The 24,685-nt window shown below is 45.5% G+C and overlaps 2 protein-coding genes and 1 non-coding gene across 5 annotated transcripts; 2 read left to right on the forward strand and 1 right to left on the reverse strand.

Moving 5' to 3' along the window:
- Positions 1-3,005: 3,005 nt before the first annotated feature.
- Positions 3,006-10,203, forward strand: LOC124703107 (ribonucleases P/MRP protein subunit POP1). 3 transcript variants are annotated; one of them, XM_047235317.1, is made up of 10 exons: positions 3,006-3,415; positions 3,929-4,025; positions 4,143-4,259; positions 4,341-4,574; positions 5,195-5,313; positions 5,416-5,931; positions 7,984-8,092; positions 8,330-8,895; positions 9,637-9,822; positions 9,906-10,203. In XM_047235317.1, exons 1-10 carry the CDS (start codon positions 3,006-3,008, stop codon positions 10,102-10,104), a joined length of 2,553 nt encoding a protein of 850 aa, XP_047091273.1. In that variant the 3' UTR covers positions 10,105-10,203. The 3 variants fall into 3 exon arrangements, with proteins under 3 accessions (XP_047091273.1, XP_047091274.1, XP_047091275.1); XM_047235318.1 differs by having other exon boundaries at positions 3,320-3,415; positions 5,398-5,931; XM_047235319.1 differs by having other exon boundaries at positions 3,320-3,415; positions 5,404-5,931.
- A 9,831-nt stretch (positions 10,204-20,034) lies between these two features.
- On the forward strand, positions 20,035-22,143 carry LOC124696156 (uncharacterized protein DDB_G0286299-like). The gene is made up of 2 exons (XM_047228924.1): positions 20,035-21,001; positions 21,119-22,143. Exons 1-2 carry the CDS (start codon positions 20,035-20,037, stop codon positions 22,141-22,143), a joined length of 1,992 nt encoding a protein of 663 aa, XP_047084880.1.
- Positions 22,144-22,502: 359 nt separating this feature from the next.
- TRNAP-AGG lies at positions 22,503-22,574 on the reverse strand. The gene has a single exon. It is a non-coding gene; the product is annotated as a tRNA-Pro (tRNA).
- Positions 22,575-24,685: the final 2,111 nt, after the last annotated feature.

Consider the following 24,685-nt stretch of genomic DNA (forward strand, 5'->3'; position numbering starts at 1 on the left):
TCCACATCGTCGATGCCGTAGACGAAGACCAACGGAGCTTCTCCCCCTTGCTGGCGTGTAGTTGACACACGTCTGTTGGGAACCCCAAGAGGAAGGTGTGATGCGTACAGCAGCAAGTTCTCCCTCAGTAAGAAACCAAGGTTATCGAACCAGTAGGAGTCAAGGAACACGTGAAGGTTGTTGGTGGCGGAGTGTAGTGCGACGCAACACCAGGGATTCCGGCGCCATCGTGGAACCTGCACAACACAATCACAATACTTTGGCCCAACTTAACAGTGAGGTTGTCAATCTCACCGGCTTGCTGTAAACAACGGATTAAATGTATAGTGTGGAAGATGATGTTTGTTTGCGAAGAACAAGAAGAGAACGAGTTTGCGTAGATTGTATTTCGGATGTAAAAGAATGGACCGGGGTCCACGAGCTCACTAGTGGTGTCTCTCCCATAAGATAAATAGCATGTTGGGTGAACAAATTACGGTTGGGCAATTGAAAAATAGAGAGGGCATAACAATGCACATACATATCACGATGACTACTATGAGATTTAATCGGGGCATTACGACAAAGTACATAGACCGCTATCCAAGCATGCATCTATGCCTAAAAAGTCCACCTTCGAGTTATCATCCGAACCCCTTCTAGTATTAAGTTGCAAACAACGGACAATTGCATTAAGTATGGTGCGTAATGTAATCAACACAAATATCCTTAGACAAAGCATTGATGTTTTATCCCTAGTGGCAACAGAGACATCCACAACCTTAGAACTTTCACGTCACTCGTCCCGGATTCAATGGAGGCATGAACCCACTATCGAGCATAAATACTCCCTCTTGGAGTTACAAGTATCAACTTGGCCAGAGCCTCTACTAGCAACGGAGAGCATGCAAGAACATAAACAACATATATGATAGATTGATAATCAACTTGACATAGTACTCCATATTCATCGGATCCCAACAAACACAACATGTAGCATTACAAATAGATGATCTTGATCATGATAGGCAGCTCACAAGATCTAACATGATAGCACAATGAGGAGAAGACAACCATCTAGCTACTGCTATGGACCCATAGTCCAGTGGTGAACTACTCACACATCAATCCGGAGGCGATCCTGGTGATGAAGAGTCCTCCGGGAGATGATTCCCCTCTCCGGCAGGGTGCCGGAGGCGATCTCCTGAATCCCCCGAGATGGGATTGGCGGCGGCGGCGTCTCTGGAATGTTTTCCGTATCGTGGCTCTCGGTACCGGGGTTTTCGCGACGAAGGCTATAAGTAGGCGGAAGGGCAGAGTCGGAGGGCTGACGAGGGGCCCACACCATAGGGCGGCGCGGGCCCCCCTCTGGCCGTGCGGCCCTATGGTGGCGGCGCCTCGTCGCCCCACTTCGTATCCCTTTCGGTCTTCTGGAAGCTTCGTGGAAAAATAAGACCCTGGACGTTGATTTCGTCCAATTCCGAGAATATTTCCTTTGTAGGATTTCTGAAACCAAAAACGGCAGAAAACAGCAACTGACTCTTCGGCATCTCGTATAGGTTAGTGCCGGAAAATGCATAATAATGACATAAAGTGTGTATAAAACATGTGAGTATCATCATAAAAGTAGCATGGAACATAAGAAATTATAGATACGTTTGGGACGTATCACCCCTCGCCTCCACGGCTGTCCAGGAGAAACTCCGTCGAACCATAGCCCTCAACTCGGTGCCCCTCCTCCTCGCCGCCACGGCCAGCCGGGAGGAGCTCCGCTTTGAAGATCTTGGGCAACTGGATGTGGAAGACGGCCATACCTTTATTGAAGGAGACAGTGGTCTCCTCCGCCGCCAGCTCCGACCGGAGGAGCACAATGAGCAGAGAAAGACACCCTATGAAGCTCCGGATCTGGCCGCCATGATCCCAAACTCTGCTCCTACTACCGGGCATAGAGCCCAAAACTAAACTAGTACTAGATCTATCTACTCCGGCGCCCCTCCTGGCCCAACTCCGGCCGGCTAATCCGGCGGAGAGGGCATCGTAGAGGCCCGGGCGTCGGTGAGAAACACTCAGGTACTGTTCACGCTTGAGAGCAGAGAGAGGGGGGGGGGGATGAAGTCACGCTATCAAAATCATTAGACGTAGGTTATTTTTGGTGAGAACGTTGGTCCGACTAGCTTTGAAAAATATACGTTCCTCTTAAAATAGATATTAAGATGACTTTACCACGAGTTTAGAATTTAGGTATTAGCTTCTCAATTTAAACATCTATAAAAGGTATATACACACTGTATAATTCTTTATTAGTTTTATTTTTCTAGAGATATAGGGGTCCATATTAAAGTTTCACAGGGGGCCTCGATTTTTCCCGGCCCGGCCCAGTCTCTCTTGCTTGGAACACCAGAGATATCGGATATGCGCTTCGTTGCTCCTGGGGAGATTTAGCAAAAGAAAAAAAGAAAAAGCAAGTTAATTAGAATGCTGAATTGGCACATGCAGAGAAAACCGTGACAATGTGACATGCAGGCAAAAGCGGAGTCAAACTTGCAAAGGAGGTATAGGGAACGGATTTGAGAGTTAGGGCATGTACAATGGTAGAGAAGACATGCCTTCTCTTACCCCGCCACATCAGCTAGAGAAGGCATTAGATATAAGTCATACAATACATTATCTCTTAAAGCCTTCTCTAGCAATTAATATGAATAATTAAATTTTGGTACGAAATTTGTTGCTAAGGGAAGACATATGTGATACAATGGAGAAAATAGTCTTCCCTTATTTCCTAAGAGATGATCTCTTAGCTAAGAGAAGACAACCTTCTCTCTCTTCATTCTCTTTCCTCCAACTAAGCAAATATCTGACGTGGCATCTCTAAGGGAAGGCTGACATCACCGCATTGTACGTGTCCTGTGTGTGTGTTGTGAACCAAACCAAAAGTTTAGGGTTGCAATCTGAACTTAAGACAAATTTAGGGGTGTAAAGTGGACTTGTCTCGCAACTAAACCCTGAGAAACCCTTCCGTCCCAACAATGGCCGGCGGCGCAGCCGTGCCCCCGCCGCCGCGGCAGCTCGAGGTTCGGCGCTTCGCGGCCGACCGCGCCGGAGAGCTACGCTCCCTGCAAGGCGCCGTCTCCGCTCGCGTCGACGGCCGCTTCCAGCAGCACCGCTCCGCCCGCCGCCGCACCACGGGCCACCTCCCCTCCAAGCGCCGCCGCACAAGCAGAGCCGCCGCTGCGGGCGATGGGCCGGAGGAGGGGATCACTCCGGTGCGTCAGTCGAGGAGGGTCAGGCGCCGGCGGGAGCTCGCGGGCAACCCCGCGGAGGGGTTCTCGGTCGCCGGCGATGGCGCACGGCGGCTGCGCACGCACCTGTGGCACGCCAAGAGGTTCGCCATGGAGAGGCGGTGGGGTTTCGTTCTGCCCGTTGGCGCCCAGGGGAGGTGAGCGGCAAACGAGCTCTTCCTTTCCTGTCTTCTACTCAAACTCGGACAGAGGAAATGAGATTACTCCACTGAGTTTTCTATAATGCTGAATTTGAATTTTCTTTGCTCAGTGTGCTCAAATCAGTGTTAAGTTGGTAGTGTTGATTCATGCTGAACGAAAATTTCATCATTCAACTGCAGCTTGCTTCTCAGTTCGGCTCCTTTGTCATTTTCTTTTTCTGAAATAACCTTCTCAGATAGCAAAATTTGTAAAGTTCTAGTCCATCTGTAGGCACACAAGCAAAGCCTATCCAAATCATTACTAACCAGTTTCATCAATATGCCGATGTGATATAGACTGTCGAAGCTGGCAATCTTTTTTCGATTCTCCGAAGCTGGCAATATGCCTGAAATTTATCTTACGTTGTTGGCAACCTTCATGCAATGATGATTTCTTTCTTTGCGATGTAACCGTGGCTAGTCTTACATGTGAATTTCAGTGATTAATATTGGTAACATTCCATCTTGCAGTGGAAGGGGTTCAAGGGCAATTCTCAAGCGGTTGAAAAATGGAACAGTTGTTCATGATGCTAGCTATTTCACCCCGATTCAACTTGATGGTCCTGAGGTGAAAGTCATTGTCTTTCTGTTGCTAGCATGTACTTTGTAGCTTGATTGTCTTCATTACCGGTCGTCATTTATAAGTATTTAAGAAACCAATCTGGCTGCTGGCTAACTTTTGTAGGACTCCCTGTTATCCATTATGGGAATGGTTCTGTGTCTGACTCCTGCAGATGAATCATCTAACGTGAAGCAGCTAAAAGATGAAGTTATGCAAGGTGTTTGCTATGAGAACGCTATGGTATTTACATATTATTTATCACAGACAGTATAGGTAGAAGAGTGTTTAGAATAACAACTGTGACTTAATTGTTCTTTCCAGCTTTGCCATGCTGGGAATCCCCACTCTCAAGTTATTGGACCAGTGACATACATGTGGAGACCATTCTCAAGAGAGAGTAGGAAGTCGGAGGCCAAAGAAGGAGATCTGTCCAATTGCCAACCTAGATTTAAGGAAGGAAGCTGCAGTTCTTTGCAACGCCAGTTATGGATATGGATCCATCCTTCTTCGCTGGATGAAGGGCTGGATGCAATAAGAATCGCATGTGACAAACAGGTGCTTCCTCTATTTTCTTCTGTAGGACTATGCATGCTGCCTTCTCATTTGGAGATAAAGTACCATTTCTGTGGAATCAGAATGCTTGTTTTTTTTTTAAATCCTTTTTCCTCTGTTCATCTTGCGTACATTCAGTTGAGATCATGTAAACCTGTACATGTACTTTCTTATTGAAGAGTTAAATTGTCCACAACTGATAGCATACACATCAAGACTTGGGTTTAGGAGGAACAGCAGTGAACAACTCTTACCATTTCTCTTGTTTCATGTGAGTCTCCTGTTCTCCTCGTCTGAGTTAACCATTAGGACAAGCTATTCTTTAACCAGAAGATATTAGTAAATTTTGTGCATCAGGATTAGCAGAACATTAGTGATCTCACAGTCAAATATTTTGTTTGATGATTAACATAGAGTTAGTAACTGACAATTCTTAAATTCTACCGGGGTACATTACATCCAGCTGCTGACTAGGAGTATCTTGACACTTCAAAACTAATTTTCTTATTATTTATCTGCTATTTGTTAGCTTAATTTGTTTTATGCAACGAAAAAATTTCTTACGTGCATCAATATAATTCTTAATCTTTTATCACCATTGAATGTGCGGCCTCGCATTTTAGATGCAAGATTCTGGTGTTCTGGTAAACTGTTTCTCACTAGAGGGGAAAATTGCAAGATTGGAAGTCATGGGATGCAAGGCTATGCAGTCTCTTAAGAGTATACTGCACCCAGTTAGCGAGTGAGTTCTTTGTCCTTTTTTGTTTTGTTTTGTTTTCAGAACATGTCTAGGCCATGCTAACTTAAGTTTTTCTATCTCATGTAATTCTAGTATGATAAACAGGGCACTTAATACAAGTAATACATCTAAACCAACTGATCCCTCTCTGGATTCCTCTACTGGACCTCATCTTTTGAAACAATCTATGATCGATCACGCTGAGATTCTTCAGCCCGGTGCTATACTGTCCATGATAGTTCATGACCCCAGGGAAGTTTCATTTGAGGCCACAGATTCTCCTCTGTCAATAGTTCCGAACCAGGAAAACAAATTCGTGGAGCGGGGAGACCTAGTTCTAAATGTTGATGAGGCACCATGCGAGGAGGGACACATATTGTCATCAGCACGGTTGCACCCTGGAAGGCACGATATGCTCATTTCTGATTGTGGAGAATTGTGGGATTCTGGCTGTAAGATAAACCCTCCTGTAACAGAGGAGATCCATTGCATGGAGAAACAACACCAACGTATAAAGTTTTTCTGTCTGGATTCTGGAAATGATCAAGAACAAGCAGCTCAAGTGAAAGATTGCTCCAGTCGATCCTGCCCTATTATTCTTCTGAAACATGCTCAAGAAAGGTTGGTGTCTCTAGGCTAAATTCAGCATTTCTCTCTAGAAGATGTTACATTGGTTTTCCTGCTCACTGGAGCATAACACTAAAATGTTAACATCTATTACGGGTAGCTTTTATATGGTTCCATAGTTCCATCTTTTCAATATTTCCTAATTGGAGGCTCTCGTTAATCCTTGAAAAATATTACTCTCTCTGCTCACTAATGTAAGACCGTTTAGATATTTCAAAGTGGACTAGATACAAACAAAAATAAGTGAATCTACACACTAAAAGTAGACTAGATACGGACCAAAAGTGAGTGAATCTATAAAAAGCTGAAAGGTCTTACATTAGTGAATAGAGGGAGTAATAAATAACTGTTAGATCATACTGTAACAGCTAGGATTAAATGAGAAATGTTGGCGCTCCTAGGGAAATATGATTTGATAGCCTCCTACTTTTCATAAAAAAAGCCCAATAAAGAAAATCTCTAAACCCTTGAATGTGGCTTTTGAGGTTTATTTGGATTGGAACTTCCAAAGGAAGTGCATGAGCGTGTAGCTGTGTATTAATTGGGTTTTGTGCGTTGAACTTGGAATCATTGATAAGTTCACGAGGCATATGATGATTCACGTCAATTGTCCCTGTTCAGAGATAATATAAATTCTAAACATATTTGTATTTTTCAAATTTGTTGATGTGGATTTCTGGATCGACACAGGTGGTAACAATTGCAGGAGAAGGCAAGTAGTCATGCATTTTTGTGTACTCTGCCATGCGACCGAGGTCACACAAGACGCATCAAGAAATAATAGTGGATCTTGAATTTCTGGCCATGATAAAATGTGCGGTGACGGATTTGCCAATTATTAGTTTTACTTGGTACACTAATCTACGTACTAGCATACCTATAGAGTCCAAGTTGGCAAATATTGCCATCCACACACATATGTTTCATGTGAACTCATCCTGATAAAGCTACATGATTCTAAACAGGACAGAATTATGTACACATGTGCATAAATGACTGTACAAAAGAAATGCACTAGAGCTAAATAAAATCCTATAGCCCTTTTAATTGTCTATATATGAGCAAAAATATTCCTTCTAAAGTTTGCACATCTGGAATATTCACAAAAACCCAAGGAAAGGAGTAGTATATGGTTTATTTTTACCAGTATTATGTATTTCTTGGATCTCATAGAAAGCTTTATATGTTTCTCCGATCCTGTATATCTATACATGACTTACCGGTAAGAGAGGAAGTTCACTGAAGTGCATGTACTATTTTAGAAAAAATATGAACGTTGATTTTTATTGGTTTTAATTAGTAATTATAAATAGCCCAAGTGCTTTTCCCATAAATGCACAGCGATAGTAGGAGTAGTAATCATCATTTCATAAACCTGCAACATATTGCGGTTGTTTTCAATAATAATTGTTCAAAAATACACCATTAAGTATTATATACATTTTCCAATTCTTAATTACTTTTGATACCATAAGTTTTGTTCTTATAGTGTAATGCTTATGTGTTAATAAGGATTACTAGCCTGTGCGGGCGCATGGGATGATGATTAGTGTTAAAATGTGTAGCCCTCCAAAGTCCTAACAGAATACTTCAACCATGGTGCTTTTTAGATTTAACACTTATGAAAGTCCTAACAGAATAGAATTACTAGCCTGTGCGGGCGCATGGGATGATGATTAGTGTTAAAATGTGTAGCCCTCCAAAGTCCTAACAGAATACTTCAACCATGGTGCTTTTTAGATTTAACACTTACGAAACATAATCAAGTGCTGATTATTATGATTTACAAAATTGTTTGTGAGTTGGGCAGAGAATGGCCTTTTTTCTTTTCCTTGCAGTCTTATATATCGTGTGACTAGCAATGTGTTGTTTAATATGGTGGTGGTGTGCTAATCGTCTTGAATTTATAGGGTGTTGCAATTTATATTCCATCATCATGCCACCCTCTTAATTTGAAGATGTCTTATTGTTTATGTTTCCTTTTGAGCTAACTACTGCTTTACGTTGCTAAAAAAAAATACTGTCTTACGTTCAATTAATGTACAGGTGGTCTGTTATTGTACCTTTGAGCTGGGTAAAGCCTTTTTGGCTCTTTCTAGTTTCTCATGGTGCATATGCGATTGGCTTAAGAGAGAGACGGTGGATTGCATCAAAGGTAATATGGGGATTCTTGCAATTGTTATTGCCTTTGCTGAATTAGCTTCCTGTTTTAGTTTGTTCTCGTAGGTTAAACATTGTCATGTGTTACTATTCAGTATATGGAACAATTAAAATACTGTCAAATACTCAAGTGTGTTGCATTAAGAAGCATAGAGAAGATTTAGTAGCTGTAATTCAGTTGCTCTCTGGGAAATATCTTAGATGCTAACACATTGGTCCCTCCTTTTTGTAGTTCAAGATGCCATGCTTCCCTTATGATTATCCGGATAGCAAAGCATATGCATCCTTTATGACAGAAGTGGCTGCTGTTTCTGACAAAGCAGCTGAGTGCCTCCCTGCTGCCAAGAGACCTCCAAGAGTTCCTGTACCACCTTTATGGCATTGTATCATAGCTAGTTTACATGAAGAAGATAGCACAGTGAGACGTCTTGAAGTAGATGACTCGAAGCCTTCTGCTATGGTGTTAACTGAATGTTGCCCAGTAAATTCCAACTGTGGAGACTCAGGACCGTCACCAACTGTTGTTGCATCCGTCCAACTCGTTGTTCCAAGGACCCTCCAAATGTTGAGACAATATGTGAAAGAACTTGATATGAAATCTTTGAGTTCTTCATCTGAAATGGAAATAGATACTGACCAACCCAATTTTGTTTCTGGTGGCACTGTCAAGACAACATCTTCTCTAAATGGATTACGTCTTGTAAGGGTCCTGATCCGAGCGTTCAAGGAAGGTTCTTTTGAAGAGGGTGCTGTTGTTTGTGCCCCACTTTCATCAGATCTTGTAGCTTGGAAAACCAGGTTAGTATCCCATATAAGCTTTTCATTTGCTGTTGTAGACTTGCACTTTGGAGCTCTATTAAGTTCTCCCAAACAGAGTATATTGTGTTATTGATGGTATAGCTGTGTAGGTAAGTGAGTATATTTAGTTATTTGATGGTATATAATTTTATGGTATATTTGGGCGTCCTTTGCTTATAAAAATAAAAAAGAGTAACAAACAAAAGGAATAAAAAATATTCCTATTTCCGCTTCTATATGAAACGGCCTAGGCTCCGGAAAGCGTAGCTAGGAAGATCCTTCTGTGCCGTTGGCATGAGAGATCACTGTTTGGTGGATAACTGGAGGCAAGCCTCCTGTTATCACCTGTACTGATTCTATGATATTACGTGCGGCCGAGCCACGCCTAGGTCACTTTATTTATGGGGCTGACTGATTCAGATCCAATCTAACTTCCAACTAACAAAATCTTTATCTATGGAAACAATTAATTGATATGCAAGCAAACTAAAAATAAAGCTCATCTCTAAGCTGATTTCAAACCCTCCTTGTGACTGGGCCTGAAGTGCTGGCTCCACATGACATATAATAATGCTTTGTAAGATTTATGCTGCCCTCCCTTTGGATTGCTTGCAGTTACCTTTAGGTGACTGGTTTTGTTTTCAAGAAAATCCATGTGCCAGATTCTTCTTTTGGCTGAAAACATTTTGTTCTGTAAATAAATTTCTTCAAGAGAAGTCATCCATTTTCATGTTGTATCAGATCAAAGGAGGAGGAGGAAGAATGCATAGAAAAATGGGAAGTCCAGATCCCTCAGTCCCATATCAGTTCTTATTTCTCATCTCTGGATCCTGGCACCAACGACCTCGAACACCCCAAAGATGACACCACACGGGAGGCCTTGAGGTGGCCGATAGGCTTTGTCACGACTGGTTTCGTCCACGGAAGGTAGCATTCCCTCTCCTTACCCATCAGTACATTCCAGCGCTATGCTGTCTAATGAACACTTGCATCTGCTTCAACTGTGACAGCACTGGCAAAGATGCTGCTGCGGTTGCCTTCTGCGAAGCAAGGCTGCTAGCAGTGCTGCGGCGACAGCAGTGGACTGATGAGAGCATGCAGGGTCGAGAGATCTGTGTCCTTGTGAGGAACCCGAGATCGGTGGCGTATCGACGAGCGCTCGCCACGGTTGTCCTAGAGCAGCAGAAGGACGATATAGAGTTTATGTAGTCTGGTGGAATATTGTATCCTCCAGTGCCAAAAACTTGCAGCAAGCATTTAACATGGAAGTTCTTGTTATGTTAGATAATGTACATGACAATAATTTCTGTCAAAATAGATGCCAATTAATAATGTTCTAGACACGATTTAGTGTATAGATACATCCGAATTTAAATAAATCTTTGGCATCTATTTATGGACGGAGGGAGTATGATTTTTGTTAACACTATGCGTTGGCCTTCCATATATTTTTCGTTGACAGGTGGGTTCTGAGCCCACATGTAATTGAGTCAATGCCAAAAACACAAATGCGTGCTGCACATAGTGGGAAAACAGCGCAATTTTTTCTCCCAGAAAAAGTGGTAAACCTCTTTTTAGCAAAGTTCCCGCCTTCTCTTTCGGCTCCTGTGTTCACGGCAGGCCCGTAATTACAGGACAAGATTAGTTACGGGTTTGCGGCTACCCGTTTCAGCGAAAATGGCCAGGACCAGCACGACCTCTCGTTTCTCCCTCCCTCGTTATTCAAATACCCTCCGACCTCCTGCATTCATTTCATCGCACCACCACCACCTCCAGTTGATCGCCATGAAGGCCCAGCTCGCTCTAGCGCTTCTTCTCCTCCTCGCGGTTGCCCCCACCAGGCAGCTCGCGTCGGCCTTGGACTATGGCGGTGAGGTGAAGAAATCGGAGCCCGCCCCTGAGGTTGCTGCCGCCGAGAAGAAATCTGAAGACCTTGCCTATGCCGGTGGTGCGGAGAAATCTGAGCCCGCCTCCGAGAAGAAAGCCGAGGCTGCCGTGGAGAAGAAAGCCGAGGTTGCCGTGGAGAAGAAAGTCGAGGCTGCTGCAGAAAAGAAAGTCGAGGCTGCTGAGGATAAACCGGCCGCCGCCGACTATGCCGAGGCTGCTGTAGAGAAGAAAGTCGAGGCTGCTGTGGAGAAGAAAGTTGAGAAGAAAGTCGAGGCTGCTGCCGAGAAGAAAGTCGAGGCTGCTGAGGATAAACCGGCCGCCGCCGACTATGCCGAGGCTGCCGTGGAGAAGAAAGTCGAGGCTGCTGTGGAGAAGAAAGCCGAGAAGAAAGTCGAGGCTGCTGCCGAGAAGAAAGTCGAGGCTGCGGAGAATAAACCAGCCGCCGCCGACTATGCCGAGGCTGCCGTGGAGAAGAAAGTCGAGGCTGCTGTGGAGAAGAAAGCCGAGGTTGCTGTGGAGAAGAAAGTCGAGGCTGCTGCCGAGAAGAAAGTCGAGGCTGCTGAGGATAAACCGGATGCCCCCGACTATGCCGGTGCTAAGAAGAAACCGAGCGTTGCCCCCGCAGAGAACAAACCAGTGAGCGCCCCTGGCTATGCCGGTGTGGAGAAGAAATCTGAAGTCGCCGCTGAGAAGAAATCCAAAAGCAAGAGTAAGGAAGAAGGCTCGGAGAAAAAATCTAAAAGCACCGAGAAGAAACCCAAAACCAACGCCGAGAAGAAGCCCAAGAGCAAGGACGACGGCTACACCAGCGTGGAGAAGAAATCGAAAGCAAAAGTAGATACCTCTAAAGTTGCTGGGGCCGAGAAGAAACCAGAGATCCCAAAGAAGGACGAACCTAAGAAGCCGAAGGCAAAGAAACCAGAGAGCTACGTTGCACCAAAGAAGGAGGAGCCAAAGGAGGAACCAAAGAAGGAAGAGCCCAAGAAGGAGGAGCCTGCCCCCGATGCTTACACCAAACCAACGAAGGACGAGCCAGCCCCTAAGGAGGAGCCGAAGACACCGGCACCCGATGCCTATGCCACGCCAAAGGAGGAAGTGAAGAAGGAGGAAGCAAAGAAGGAGGAAGTGAAGGCTGAAGTGAAGAAGGAGGAAGCGAAGAAGGAGGAAGTGAAGGCTGAAGTGAAGAAGGAGGAAGTGAAGGCTGAAGTGAAGAAGGAGGAAGCGAAGAAGGAGGAAGTGAAGGAGGAGGCAAAGAAGGAAGAGGCGTCGGCAGCAGGTACACCCGACGCCTACGCCGAGCCAAAGAAGGAGGAGACAAAGAAGGAGGAAGTAGCGGCGAAGGAGCTGAAGAAGGAGGAAGTAGCAGCAGAGGAGCCGAAAACACCGGCAGCCGATGCCTACGCCGAGCCAAAGAAGGAGGAGGTAAAGAAGGAGGAAGTAGCAGCAAAGGAGCTGAAGAAGGAGGAAGTAGCAGCAAAGGAGGAGCCGAAAACACCGGCAGCCGACGCTTACGCCGAGCCAAAGAAGGAGGAGGCAAAGAAAGAGGAGGCAGCGAAGGAGGAAGCCAAGACACCGGAAGCTACAACCGACGCTTATGCCGCGCCGAAGACTACCGAGCCGGAGACGCCAGCGGCCAGCACAACCGACGCGCCCAAGACTGCCCAGCCAGAGACACCGGCGGCCGAAGCAACTGATGGCTACGCCGTGCAGAGGCCGAGGAAGATCGGCCATTTACCCGGCCTGCCATACTAAATCCAAGGGCTCACCGAGTTTACGAGGGACCAACCGAAGTAAGTTTCCCTCACAGCTCACTTGAGGAGGCATGGCCGTAAAATCATAATAAGGCCCATGCTCCGTTTTTACCCCCTGATTTACATTGTGCAAGTGCTTACCCACAATGTACCACTAATGCATGCAACTGCGTTTGCAATATTGCTGTACTTTTCTGTAAAGAGAACTTATACCTGTTTTGTAAAGAGACGGGTGTGTTATCACTTTGTATTCTAAAAGGAGTATATTTATGTACCATGCCTGTAACACTGGATTCAGTAAATTCAGGTTTCGTGAATTCATTCACGAGAATTTTGTCGGAGTTTCACCGAGTATTATTTGAAAGAGCTTCACATGAGTTATTTTCGTGTCTGCTGCTATACATTCATCAAGATATACTGCTGGGATATATGATTTTGTTTTAAAAATTAGCATTAGAGCAGATCACTTCTCGGTAGAGGGCATTGTATATAACATATAACATGCAGACCTGCATATTTTCATCCAAATATACAGTGCTTTGTATTCTTTTTATTTGCACAAGCTTCATATGATCATATTGTTTATTTGTATGGTTTTAACTGCATCCATGAAATTATTCATCATTTATAGTTATAGTTTACTTGCAGGTTTCTTAAACCTAGACAAAAGCACACTCTTAAGAGCCAAGAACGATTTTTGGGGGACTCATACAGACCGATGTTGCTTCTTGTTTAACAAATATGTTCCCTCTACATTATCAGTTTCCAAAAGTAACTTTTCTTAGTACCAACTCTCTTTCATTGTATATATTGACACATTGTCATAAGACCATTGTGCGCACAGCCAAAAATAAAAATCACCGGATGTAACAAACAAAATGGTAAATAAGATGTGACCAGATCAGGCAACCTCTACTGATGTGAAACAGAGTACTCCGTCCCGCGTTCCATAATTATTATTGTCCTAACTGTAGTTCAAATTTGAACTGAAACCACCATAAGAATTATGCAATGGAGGAAGTACTTGATAGAGAGTTAAAATAAATAAGGCAACTGTACACTTTTGATTTCTTTGATAGATAATTTCCTGTAAACAGAATATCCCCAGGATGGAGACGATGACACAATGGGAGTACTAGTTACTTTTCACCGGCAACATTATTGGTGAAAACCAATAACCTGAAACCAACTAGGTTGAGTTTTACATGTTAATCCTATATTCCTCTATGTAAATAGCACAAATATGACACATAAACACATATTTTCAATTATTTTTTACATGTCCTTCAGTTAGTTTTACATATTTAGTAATCAAGTAATTATAGGAAGAGAAACAAGTAAAGAAATTATAGGCATTATATACAACAAACCAGATTGAGTTTTACAACGTTTATCCTCTATGTAAATAGCAGCAATATGACACATAAATAAAGTATCTTATGTTAGTTAATACATGTCTTTTAAGTAAGCTTTACATGCTTTGTAAGCAAGTAATTATAGGCAGAGACACAAGTAAAGAATTGATATGCAAAAATACAACCAACAAGTTATAAATACATCATTTTTTAGTCACACGTGTTCTTTTACATGCACTAACTTTTTTAGGTGTGCTAGCCTAATGAGTTCTACTTTTTTTCCCTAATGGTTTTAAATGACAGAAAATCCCACGGAAGATTGTCGATGCTCTAAAATTGTATTTGAAATGTAACATTGTAATGTTAGAAAAAATGATAAAGCAGTACATGGTGAGTACAACCCCTGCGCTGATTGTAGGATGCAAATCAGCAACAAAGCGTGGGCAACATTTGCTGCAAGAAGTGATTTGCAGGTTTACCAGGTTGTGATGTTCTTGTTGCATTCCTTAGCAGAAATGTGGGTTCCAACAAATGAGATAAAGATTAGTGTCGACATGATTTGAGATGAAGCGAGATGAAGTTTATGGCTTAATTTGGCACTTTAGTATGTAGCATCTTATGTGTCCTGCTGTCTAGTCTATCTACCTAGTTTATTATATAGTCTGTCCTGCTATCTAGTTTAGAATCCAAACCAGGTTGAAAGAGCGCCAAGGCTATGTTCGTGTGTTCTCTTTGTATGGACTTCCCCCCAACCAAAGGTTAATAGATCTGAAGCCTGGTTGTTTGCTTTATTTTTGTTGTTGACGATCTGCTTTCGATGGTGTTTTACCCATGATGTTTTCATGCAAAAGAACAACCATGGACCTATTTTTTTTGGCAGGGGACATGATTAAGTAGAAGCTTCTATCCCTATTTCTTGCTGTTATCTTGTTCTCTAAATGGACTACTAGCTACAAAATCAGGGGAAATAGAGAAAAACAAGGGAAAAAAGAATGTAACATGGCTAATTAAGATATATATTTTACAGGTTAGGATCTTATGGCTACTTTATCCATCAAGACCGTGGAGCTTTTCTCTCTCTTATGCCTTTCCTTTCTCATTTTCTTCCTCTTGGACTACTTTCCTAGGGTTTTGGTCCTTTTCAGGGATAGGGAAAAAACAAAAACCCCCTTTCAAGTTTTTTTTTTGTCTCGGACAAGAGTGGGGAAGCGATGTGCTGGCAGGATAGGTGTTGCTTCACTATTGGTTGAAAACATCTATTGATAGCCAATTGGAAATTAGTCGATTGTTAAATAGATAGTCCCAATAATATGTATAACAACTAAGGGCTTGATTTGTTCATAGGATTATGAAAACATATCAATAGGAAAAACTCAGGAGATATGATAGAAATGCATGCGAAAAACAGAGTATTGGAAAATAATGGAATCATGTAAGCTTGGATCAAAGTTTGGTTCTGAGGAATCGAGCAAACACACGAATCCTAATAAACATGGTAAAATCAAAGTCAAACCATATGAAAAGTATAATTAGAATATTGCTATGCCATTGAAGATCTCGGTCTTGTTTTTTGTGTGTAGGAAACTAGGAATTCAAAAATAGGTCCAAATGGATTGTAAAATTCTTGCGTTTTCCTCTAAAACTAGGATCAGAAGAAAATTTACTATTTCTTTTTTTCCTTTGATCCAATTTGAATCAAATGGAATCAGAGTGCAACCTAGGAACATTGTCCTGTTCCTATCTTTGTCGAACAAGGTTTCCTATTCCTATGTTATTCTTTCACTTTTCTTCAAACCAATAATGCCCTAAATATAGACGGAAACACAGACAAGAACCTAGCTACCACTATATTTGGCCAAAAAAAAGTACACACGCCTGAATCACCTTCTATAGGTTTGAGCACCACATTATAAAGTCGCCTACAAAGGCGAGACAAATGCTTCACCTTTTGCATATCGACTACGGACACATCCGAAGTTTGGAAGGCATGATGAAGGTCATAGCTACATGCGCAGACAAACCAGCTGAGATCTTCTAAAAAAAGGACATGTAAGAATACACCTTCACCGGCTCCGCGCCGATACCAAACAAGACACCTTTGTGATGGGGAAGGAACCGATAGACCAATTTCAACTTGGAGATGTCTCCCCCGTAACCACAAATCCGCAGCTTGGATACCATACTTAAAGAAACACAAGGAGCTAAGAACACACAATGAGAGCCCCCGCCACCCGTTGCTAGAGTGGCAGTCAGAGGCGAAGAGATGGGCCAAATCGCGGGACAGGAGCCTGCTGGAAGGGATTCACTAGTCGTTTCTCCAAGAACCAAGTGACAAAGGTTATCGTGGAGGTTTACTCAAGTTTTTTTGCTTGTTTTGTATGAATTCTTTTCCAAATAATGGATTGTATTCTGTTAGTTACACAAAAATCATAAAATCATGGTTTTGAAAAGGCCAAAAAGCTCTATTTTGCTTCAATTTTTTTTTTGCGCAGACCACATAAGAATAGTTTCACGCAAATACGGTCATACATACTAGACTGTACTCTTTTTTTCTGAACGTGTTGAGACAAAATAAAGTTTTCAGCTTTTTTCTTAAAAACGAGCTCACTGGAGCGTGAGAGACAAAAACCACTTTTCGACTGAATAGTTACTACAGAAACGCTACTCCATTTTTCAGAGCAATGATCATGATGAATCAACGAAAACAGGACTGCTAGAAAATGTAAAAGAATAGGATCTGAATCTTCTGCTATAGCTGCGAAGTAGCACTTGCGGAGGTAAAGAAAAGAGTACGGTCGAGGTACATCGACGTGCTCCTTTTAAACATAAGGCCATAGGCCCGGTTTTATATATAAAACCACACGACAACCACAAGAGTAGCATAGCTTACAAGACAAATTCCTGGCATCCACAAGCCCCACAACTCAGATCCACACACCACACAGATAACTGCCGACGGGTTCAAGAAACCATCGGGCAACACACACACACCTACCAAGAGAGCAGGTACTGAACATCTGGCATCATGAAGCGGGTGCTCTCGTCGACGCCTGTAGCCTCCTAACCCCTTCCATCACCACGTCCAGCGTCGCTCAGTCCTTCGGTTTGACCAGAACCCTCCATCGCTGCATATAGGAGTGCATGTGGAAGAAAACATCAGCGGGATTATTGATAAGCTTTTCTTACATAGCTAGTTTGTTCCTAATATTCCAAAGCGCCTAGCATTGGGCCACGAAGGTGAACCAAGCTAGCCTATGTAAGGACCCCGACAGACTTTGGACGAGAGCGATGAGCTGCCCAGCCCCTGCTGGGTTCCAGTCACACTGTAGGAGCTCCCTAGCTCCTGCCCATGCCAGTTTGGCGAGGTGGCATGAGAAGAAAATATGGTTACAATCCTCATGTTCCCCACAGAAGGCGCATGCCCCATTAGTCGGGCCGTTCCGCTTCGCAACCTGCACACCGGACGGCAGCCGGCTCCTGATGAGTTGCCACAAGAAAACTCTAATCCTGGGCGGAACCCTCGTCTTCCACACCTCCCTGAAGTGAGTTACTACCGCCCCTTGCGATAGTCGTCCGTAGATGGACCTGGTGTAGAAGGTCCCCGAAGGTTCAAGGGCCCACGTCACCACGTCCTCCCCTTCCGAGAAGGGGTGGAGGTCGAAGATCCGACAGAGGTTGCCCCATTCCACGACCTCGGCAGCGCCGAAGGTCCTTCGAAAACGGATATGCCACCCATTGGCATCCCGCACTCCAGCAACCGTGGCAAAGTGGTTGTCACAGCACTGAAAGAGGCGGGGAAACAGTACCCTCAAGGGACCCTTCCCAGTCCACCAGTCAAGCCAGAAGTACGTGTGTCTCCCATCCGCAACCTTGTGCCTAGCCCCCAGCTTGAAATACCATTTGATCTTCTGTATGGAATTCCAAAATTGGGATCCCTTCGTCGGCACCAGCGGGGAGAAGATATCATTCCCTCCCAGGTACTTGGCTCTGAGCAGGTCCGCCCATAGACCCTCCGCCCCCGGTAAAGCTTCCAGATCCACTTTAACAACAGAGCAATGTTCATCAGTCTCGTGTTGAGGATACCCAATCCTCCAAACTCCCGTGGCTTGCACACCGTCGCCCAATCGACCATATGGTACTTTCTTTTATTCCCGGCTCCTTCCCAAAAGAAGCGGGCTCTGGACTTATTCATTTTCCCGTGTGTCGCTTCGTGCAGAAGATATATCCCCATCGCGAACATCGGAATGCTCGACAGCCATGAGTCAATCAGCTCGAGCCGCCCGGCAGATGCCAGATCGACGTGCTCCTGAGGCCTCAAAATGCATATGTATGGTGCTATATCAATTGGAGGCCTCAAAATGCATATGTATGGTGCTATATCAATTGGAAGAGATAAAATCTTCATGCACGTATACACAAAGGTAATTTGACTTCTGAATTTCTTATATCACTCGTTTGTGTGCTGAACCTAGGGTTGCAAGCGGAAAACCCGCACAAGCCCGTGAAAGCAAAAACTAGTACAAATAATCTAATAAATTACAACTAATCTAATAAATTTTGACTACGAAGCAGGGGCGGATGAGGTGCGGCTCTCCAGCCCTAGGTAAACTAAACCACAACATTGATATCATCTGGTTTACTTATTAATAAATTACTGTCATGTTCTGAAATATATTATATAAATTCAAAATCGGTTAGCGGCATCTTCGCCTATATAGCACTACAACACATACACATAAGATGAGGAGTGCATAATTACACATTTAGATACGCGATTTCAGCTATTGTACCCTCGCAACCCTAGCCCCTGCCCTTGTACTTTCGGCTGGTATGCGTCGTTTTCGCGTCCATAATAGAAACCGCATATCGGTCTCGCCTTAAAAAAATTCCGGGGCACTAAATATTGGCCCAATTAGCTGCTATATAACAAGAATGGAAGGGGATTTGGGGTTCCAATTTTCTATTCCCCAAGTGCCACGACCAACGCAATCCACCGGAATCTGCCATATTTTGGCACATAAAGTGTGGCAAGTGAGTAGCTTTCGCGCTGGGGGGAGGGGAGGGCACTTTTGTGTCCCCACGTGGAGGCACGCCTCTGCCTTCCGACAAGGACTGCACACAGCGCCAAGTCCATGTTCGACTCACGATGGAGTGCGCACACCGAACCTGCCTTTGACACGAGGCACATTTTGCCTCACACTACGCACCCCTAGGAGAGGCGGGGAGCTCTCGGGGAGCCACGCGTCGTTGCCCATTTGTCATCGACTACCAGCCGTCTGTCAGGAGGAGGAGGAGGAGGAGGCCGCAAAGCAGGTTCTAAGGAGGGTGCTCGTGTAGTCGGTGCACACAAAGGAACACGAGACGAAGCGCTGTCGCGACATTGCGACCTTCAGTGACGATCAGTTGGAGCAGGGGTTCCACACTTGCGAGGTGCACGAGGCGAGGTGCCTCTTCTGGCACCGGCAAGCCCTCCTCCAGAACTACATAGAAGTCTCCTCTGACGAGTAGTGAACGCTGACACCGCCGTATCTCGATGAAGTATCACCATGGCCGGCGTGCCTCTTTTTTTGTTAGGGTTTAATTTATAGTGTTAGTTTATTAGGGTTCTGATACATGCATGAACTCATTGTGATGACGATGAACCATTTATGGAAAGTTGAAAAATGGCGTGAATGCCCTTTTTTAAAAAAAATTTGCAGTTTGGATTTTCAGAATTTGTTCTGCCAGATGAATTCTACTATCTCAAATCTGTTTTCGGGGTACCTCAAACACGTTATCCGGATGTCTGTCACTCTATAGCAATATTGAACTTTTTGTTGGATGAATAACGAACATTGTGCATGCTGCCTGCTGGGAATTCCTTATTTTAGCAAATCAATGGGAGGTCAATTGTGAGTCTTTTAGTTAGTCTCCATTTCTTCTCCTGTGTTTACGGCAAGCGCTTAATTCTGCCGGAGGAGGGTTTGCTACATGCCTACATGCTAACCGGCTACGGTTCGCGCGGGAAAATGGCAAAGACCAGGGCGACCTCCCGTTTCCCGCCAAATACGGCCAGTCACATGCTCACCCTCCCGGTTCAAATACCCATGCTCTCCTCTGGCCTCCAGTGCAAACTTTTCCCCGCACCACACCACCACCCTGTCCGGATGATCACGATGAGGACGCAGCTCGCTCCGGCGCTGCTTCTCCTCCTCGTCCTCCTAGCTGCGGCGGCGCCGCTCGTGCCGGCGTTGACCCCTCAGGAAATCAGGCACAGGAGGTTAAATGGTGCCAACAAGCTCTATGTCATGAGCGCCGACCCTGCCGCTTATGCCGGCGAGAAGACATCGGCGCCGGAAAGCAAGGAGGCAGCCCCTAAGGATGCTGTCCAGAAGACGAGCTATGTTATGGGTGCCGGCGTTGAGCCGAAACCCGAAAGTAAGAGCGATGAGAAGGTTTTAGAGGCCAAGATCAACGCTGAAGTCAAACAAATGAGGAAGGAAGCTGCCCACGATGATGCCGTCGCTGAGAAGAACGATCAGAAGGTTTTAGAGGCCAAGATCAACGCGGAAGTCAAACAAATGAGGAAGGAAGCTGCCCACGATGATGCCGTCGCTGAGAAGAAAGCCAAAGAGTTCAAGAGCAAACCAAAAAACACAACCGACGACGCAGAGGATCATGCCAAAGAGAAGAAATCTGAGAGTAAGCTCGACTATTCGGTGGACGCCGATGGCGAGAAGAAAGAGAAGAAATCGAAGAACAAGGACGACGACGATGATGAGAAGAAGGAGAAGAAATCTAAAAGTAAGAGCGAGGACGACGACGATGATGAGAAGAAGGAGAAGAAATCCAAAAGCAAAAGCGACGACTACACGGATGACACCGAGAAGAAAGTCAAAGACAAGGACAAGGACGAGGATGATGATGAGAAGAAAGAGAAGAAATCCAAGAGCAAAGAGGATGATTCCGAGGAGAAGAAAGAAAAGAAATCCAAAGAAAAGAACAAGGACGAAGATTTTGATGCTGTCCCCATAGAGACCAAGGCTGACGAATCTATGCCGGCGGCGGACACACCCGACGGGTACGCGACGCCGGCGAAGAAGACACCGCCACGGTTGCCGGCAGCCGCCAATGGCTACCAAGCACCGACGACGACGATGTCGGCGGCGGATACACCTGATGGTTTTCTGCCGCCCAAGATTGCTGCGGCAGACACGCCCGACGGCTACGCCGCACCGACAACGATGTCAGCGGCCGACACACCCGACGGCTTTGTGACGCCGAGCAAGGCTAAGCCGGCGATGTCGGCGACCGACTCGCCCGACGGCTACGTGACGCCGAGCAAGGCTAAGCCGGCGATGTCGGCGACCGAATCGCCCGACGGCTACGTGACGCCGAGCAAGGCTAAGCCGGCGATGTCGGCGACCGACTCGCCCGACGGCTACGTGACGCCGAGCAAGGCTAAGCCGGCGATGTCGGCGACCGACTCGCCCGACGGCTACGTGACGCCGAGCAAGGCTAAGCCGGCGATGTCGGCGACCGAATCGCCCGACGGCTACGTGACGCCGAGCAAGGCTAAGCCGGCGATGTCGGCGACCGACTCGCCCGACGGCTACGTGACGCCGAGCAAGGCTAAGCCGGCGATGTCGGCGACCGACTCGCCCGACGGCTACGTCCCGGCGACCGACTCTCCCGACGGCAACGTTCCGGCGTCCGACTCGCCCGACGGCTACGCCGTGCCGTTTAAAAAGCCAAAGCTGGACGTGCAGTCCTTCGAGGAGATGGTGCCGCGGCCGGTGCTCGACATGCTGAGCCCTGTGGTGAAGTCCCTGTGCGCCAAGACGAGATTCCCCTACACGTGCGAGATGTCGATCGCGAAGCTGCCGGAGACGACCGTTGTGCCGGCGCGGCAGAAGGACGGCCTGGGCGTGCTGAACCTCGCCATAGACGCCGTGCGCGCCAAGATCATGGAGGCGACTAAAGTGGCCAAGGACATGACCGCGGACCCAAGCGTGGACCAGATCACCAAGAGCGCCATCAAAGACTGCATCACGCTGTACGACGACGTAAAAACCAGCTACGACACGGGGCTGGCGGCGCTGAAGCGCGGCGACAAGTCGACGGCGACCACCGCGTTCGACTCGGCGAGGACCTACGTGGACACCTGCGACAACGGCTTCCTCGACCGCCCGGCGCTCAAGCCCGTCATTGCCGGCCAGGAGAAGATCCTCGCGGAGCTCTCCAGCAACGTCCTCGCCATCAACAAATACATGTAAGATTGTAAGTGACTAGAGATGATGGACCTCGCCATTCCTTCGGGGAAATGAATTTGTAAGAAGCCTTCGACCGATCGCCAGCCAAACATATATGTATTGACTTGTTGTACCAAACTAATCTTGCAGAGTCTTGCGCGTGTAAACTGTAATATACTAATCACTTTTTACATGGTTGTGTGTGTTGTGATGTACTGTATTAATTGTAGTACTACGGAGTAACATTAATTAACCTCTTGTTTTACCTCTTCCTTTTCCTTGGTTTCAAGAACTGCCAACAAATTGCTCGAGTTTGCTGCTGATCAAAAATCGTTTTTACAGTCTACATAACTTTGGTTTCAAAAAACTGAAAACAAAAATAAGGGGCATTCCGAGAATTGAACTCGGGACCTCTCGCACCCTAAGCGAGAATCATACCACTAGACCAAATGCCCTGATGTGATATAATTTAGATTCAGTAAATATATAATCTAATTATTCACTTGAATTTGACGATTTCGATCGGTGGCTCCTTGGCGGATGAGAACTCCGATAGGAGGACGGCTTGGTGCTCAGCCATTTGGATCTGACCTCGAATCCACCTACTGCCTACCTCGCCAGCTTTCGCAACTAGCAAGCGGGCTAGGAGAATTTTCTTGTGAAAATGGAGACGAGGAGGCTCGCGTGTAGGCAAATTCATGCTCAACTGGACAAATGGCCTTGGTATGAACGGGGACAAAAAGACAGGCCACGGAAGGGACCCTACCACCCTATTTGATACCAGGATACCATTCTTTAAAATTTAAATTGTAAGTGTTAAAGTTTACGTCCCTGTAGCCGCCGCCTCTTGAGAAAAAGCCCTAGCCGCCCCGACTCAGCCTCCTCCATAGATCGGTTCCCCCTTCGCCGGCCGGCTTCGCCGGCGTCGGGAGGAGTGGGGAACCCGATCTATGAGTGGAGTTTTCAATAAAAGTAGTCTTTTCAGTAGTCTATGTTAGGTTTTTGGTCGCCGTTTTCTTGTTGATTTCCCCGCAATGGAGATGGCATCGTCTGCAATAAGTGATCTTCGGTCTTTCGTTCGACGACGAGATCTCCTTCGCGACGTCAATGGTGGTGCTGAAAGATTACAATTATCTAGGTATGGGTGTTCAGATCTTACTTCGCCAGATCGATCTTGGATCTTTTCTCATGGTTGCCGCGAGGAGGATTATCCTCGCAGTTTTTGTCCCGGTTGCTACGTCCTCGACAATGGTGATTCGTACTCTCGACTCTCCATCAACATCGACAAGGCAGATCGGTTTTTATTCCCTGACATACTGGTGTTGGTACTCTTGCCGATGTTGATTGACTACTTTAATGGTTGCGCGCGTGCACGCAGCCTTGGCATTGCGGCTCAAATTAAAATTATGGGAGAACCTTCGTTGGTATTTACAGGTCTATGGTTTGTTATCTATCTTTGGCTGCCTTCAGAAAAGTACAAGATTATGTCTTGGAAGAAGGAAGAGTTTGAAGACCTCGAAGATTTGCTAGTATCTTTTAGACTTTATTTTATAATCGCTGGAGACAGCTCGTGTATCTCTATCATGTACTATTTATTATTATGATATATGTGGTATTGATTGTCAAAAAAAAATTGTAAGTGTTAAAAAAATCTGGAAACAAATTTTTGGGTGTTCACATATGTATGTTTACACAGTATCCTGCAACTTTCATCACCAAATTCGAAATATCCTTAAAAAAACAAAAAAAAGATAAATCCAGCATAAATAGTGCCACATAAAGACAAAAACATAAAATATCACTATTCACGTAGCATTTGTCTTATCCCGCTGCTGCAAACTGGGATGCACACATAATTTTTTCCGATTCATATTAGTTGTTGCTAATATGGACGTATCTATAGCTAAAATGTGTCTCGATACATCTATATTAGTGATCATTAATATGGACCGGAGGGGTACGTGTTAAAAGCATCTCCACTCGTTGGGGCTCCTCAGACCGAAATCCGGCGTTATTTAGCGCCAGATGGATGTAAAATTCGGCCTGGGGAGGCCCATTTTCTCAGCGGTGAGTCCAGGGAAAAGAATAAGTATAGGCAAATTAAAACATAAACAGACAAAAAAGTTCAAACTTAGACGAAATTTAGAGATATTTAATATATATATATGCGAGTTCGTATATATAGACCGAATTCGTAATATATTTGAATTCGGCCAGAGGGAAACATAAACTCGACTTAAAACACAACGTTCTACATGCCGAAATGGCGGTAGAACGCCGTGTAGTCGCTCCCGTCCTGGGGTGGCGGCGCCTGCTGGCTGCTGCTCTGGTCGGCTCCCCAACGGTTGGACCCCTGCCTAGGGTTGCCGAGGCGTGGCGGCGATGGCGTCGGCCGGTACCACACATCATCGCTGGAGTCCTCCACCTTGATAAGCGGCGCGCCGTTGGTGGTTGCAACGCGGGCGGCGCGGCGCCGCGCGGCCGCCAGGTCCAGGAGCCACCGCCGCTGCTCTGCCTCCTCCCTCTCCCAGTCCTGCCTGGACCAGGCGAGCGCCGCGTCCATCGG

Source organism: Lolium rigidum, chromosome 3 (assembly GCF_022539505.1).
Source record: "Lolium rigidum isolate FL_2022 chromosome 3, APGP_CSIRO_Lrig_0.1, whole genome shotgun sequence".
Taxonomy (NCBI): Eukaryota; Viridiplantae; Streptophyta; class Magnoliopsida; order Poales; family Poaceae; genus Lolium; species Lolium rigidum.

Bases quoted from the DNA above. Each gene is read 5' to 3' on its own strand.
- LOC124703107 (XM_047235317.1), top strand. From the start codon at position 3,006: ATGGCCGGCGGCGCAGCCGTGCCCCCGCCGCCGCGGCAGCTCGAGGTT. The intron at 3,416-3,928 runs GTGAGCGGCAAA...TCCATCTTGCAG, and splicing joins CCCGTTGGCGCCCAGGGGAG to TGGAAGGGGTTCAAGGGCAA. The intron at 9,823-9,905 runs GTAGCATTCCCT...CAACTGTGACAG, and splicing joins ACTGGTTTCGTCCACGGAAG to CACTGGCAAAGATGCTGCTG.
- LOC124696156 (XM_047228924.1), top strand. From the start codon at position 20,035: ATGATCACGATGAGGACGCAGCTCGCTCCGGCGCTGCTTCTCCTCCTC. The intron at 21,002-21,118 runs GCTACCAAGCAC...CAACGATGTCAG, and splicing joins GTTGCCGGCAGCCGCCAATG to CGGCCGACACACCCGACGGC.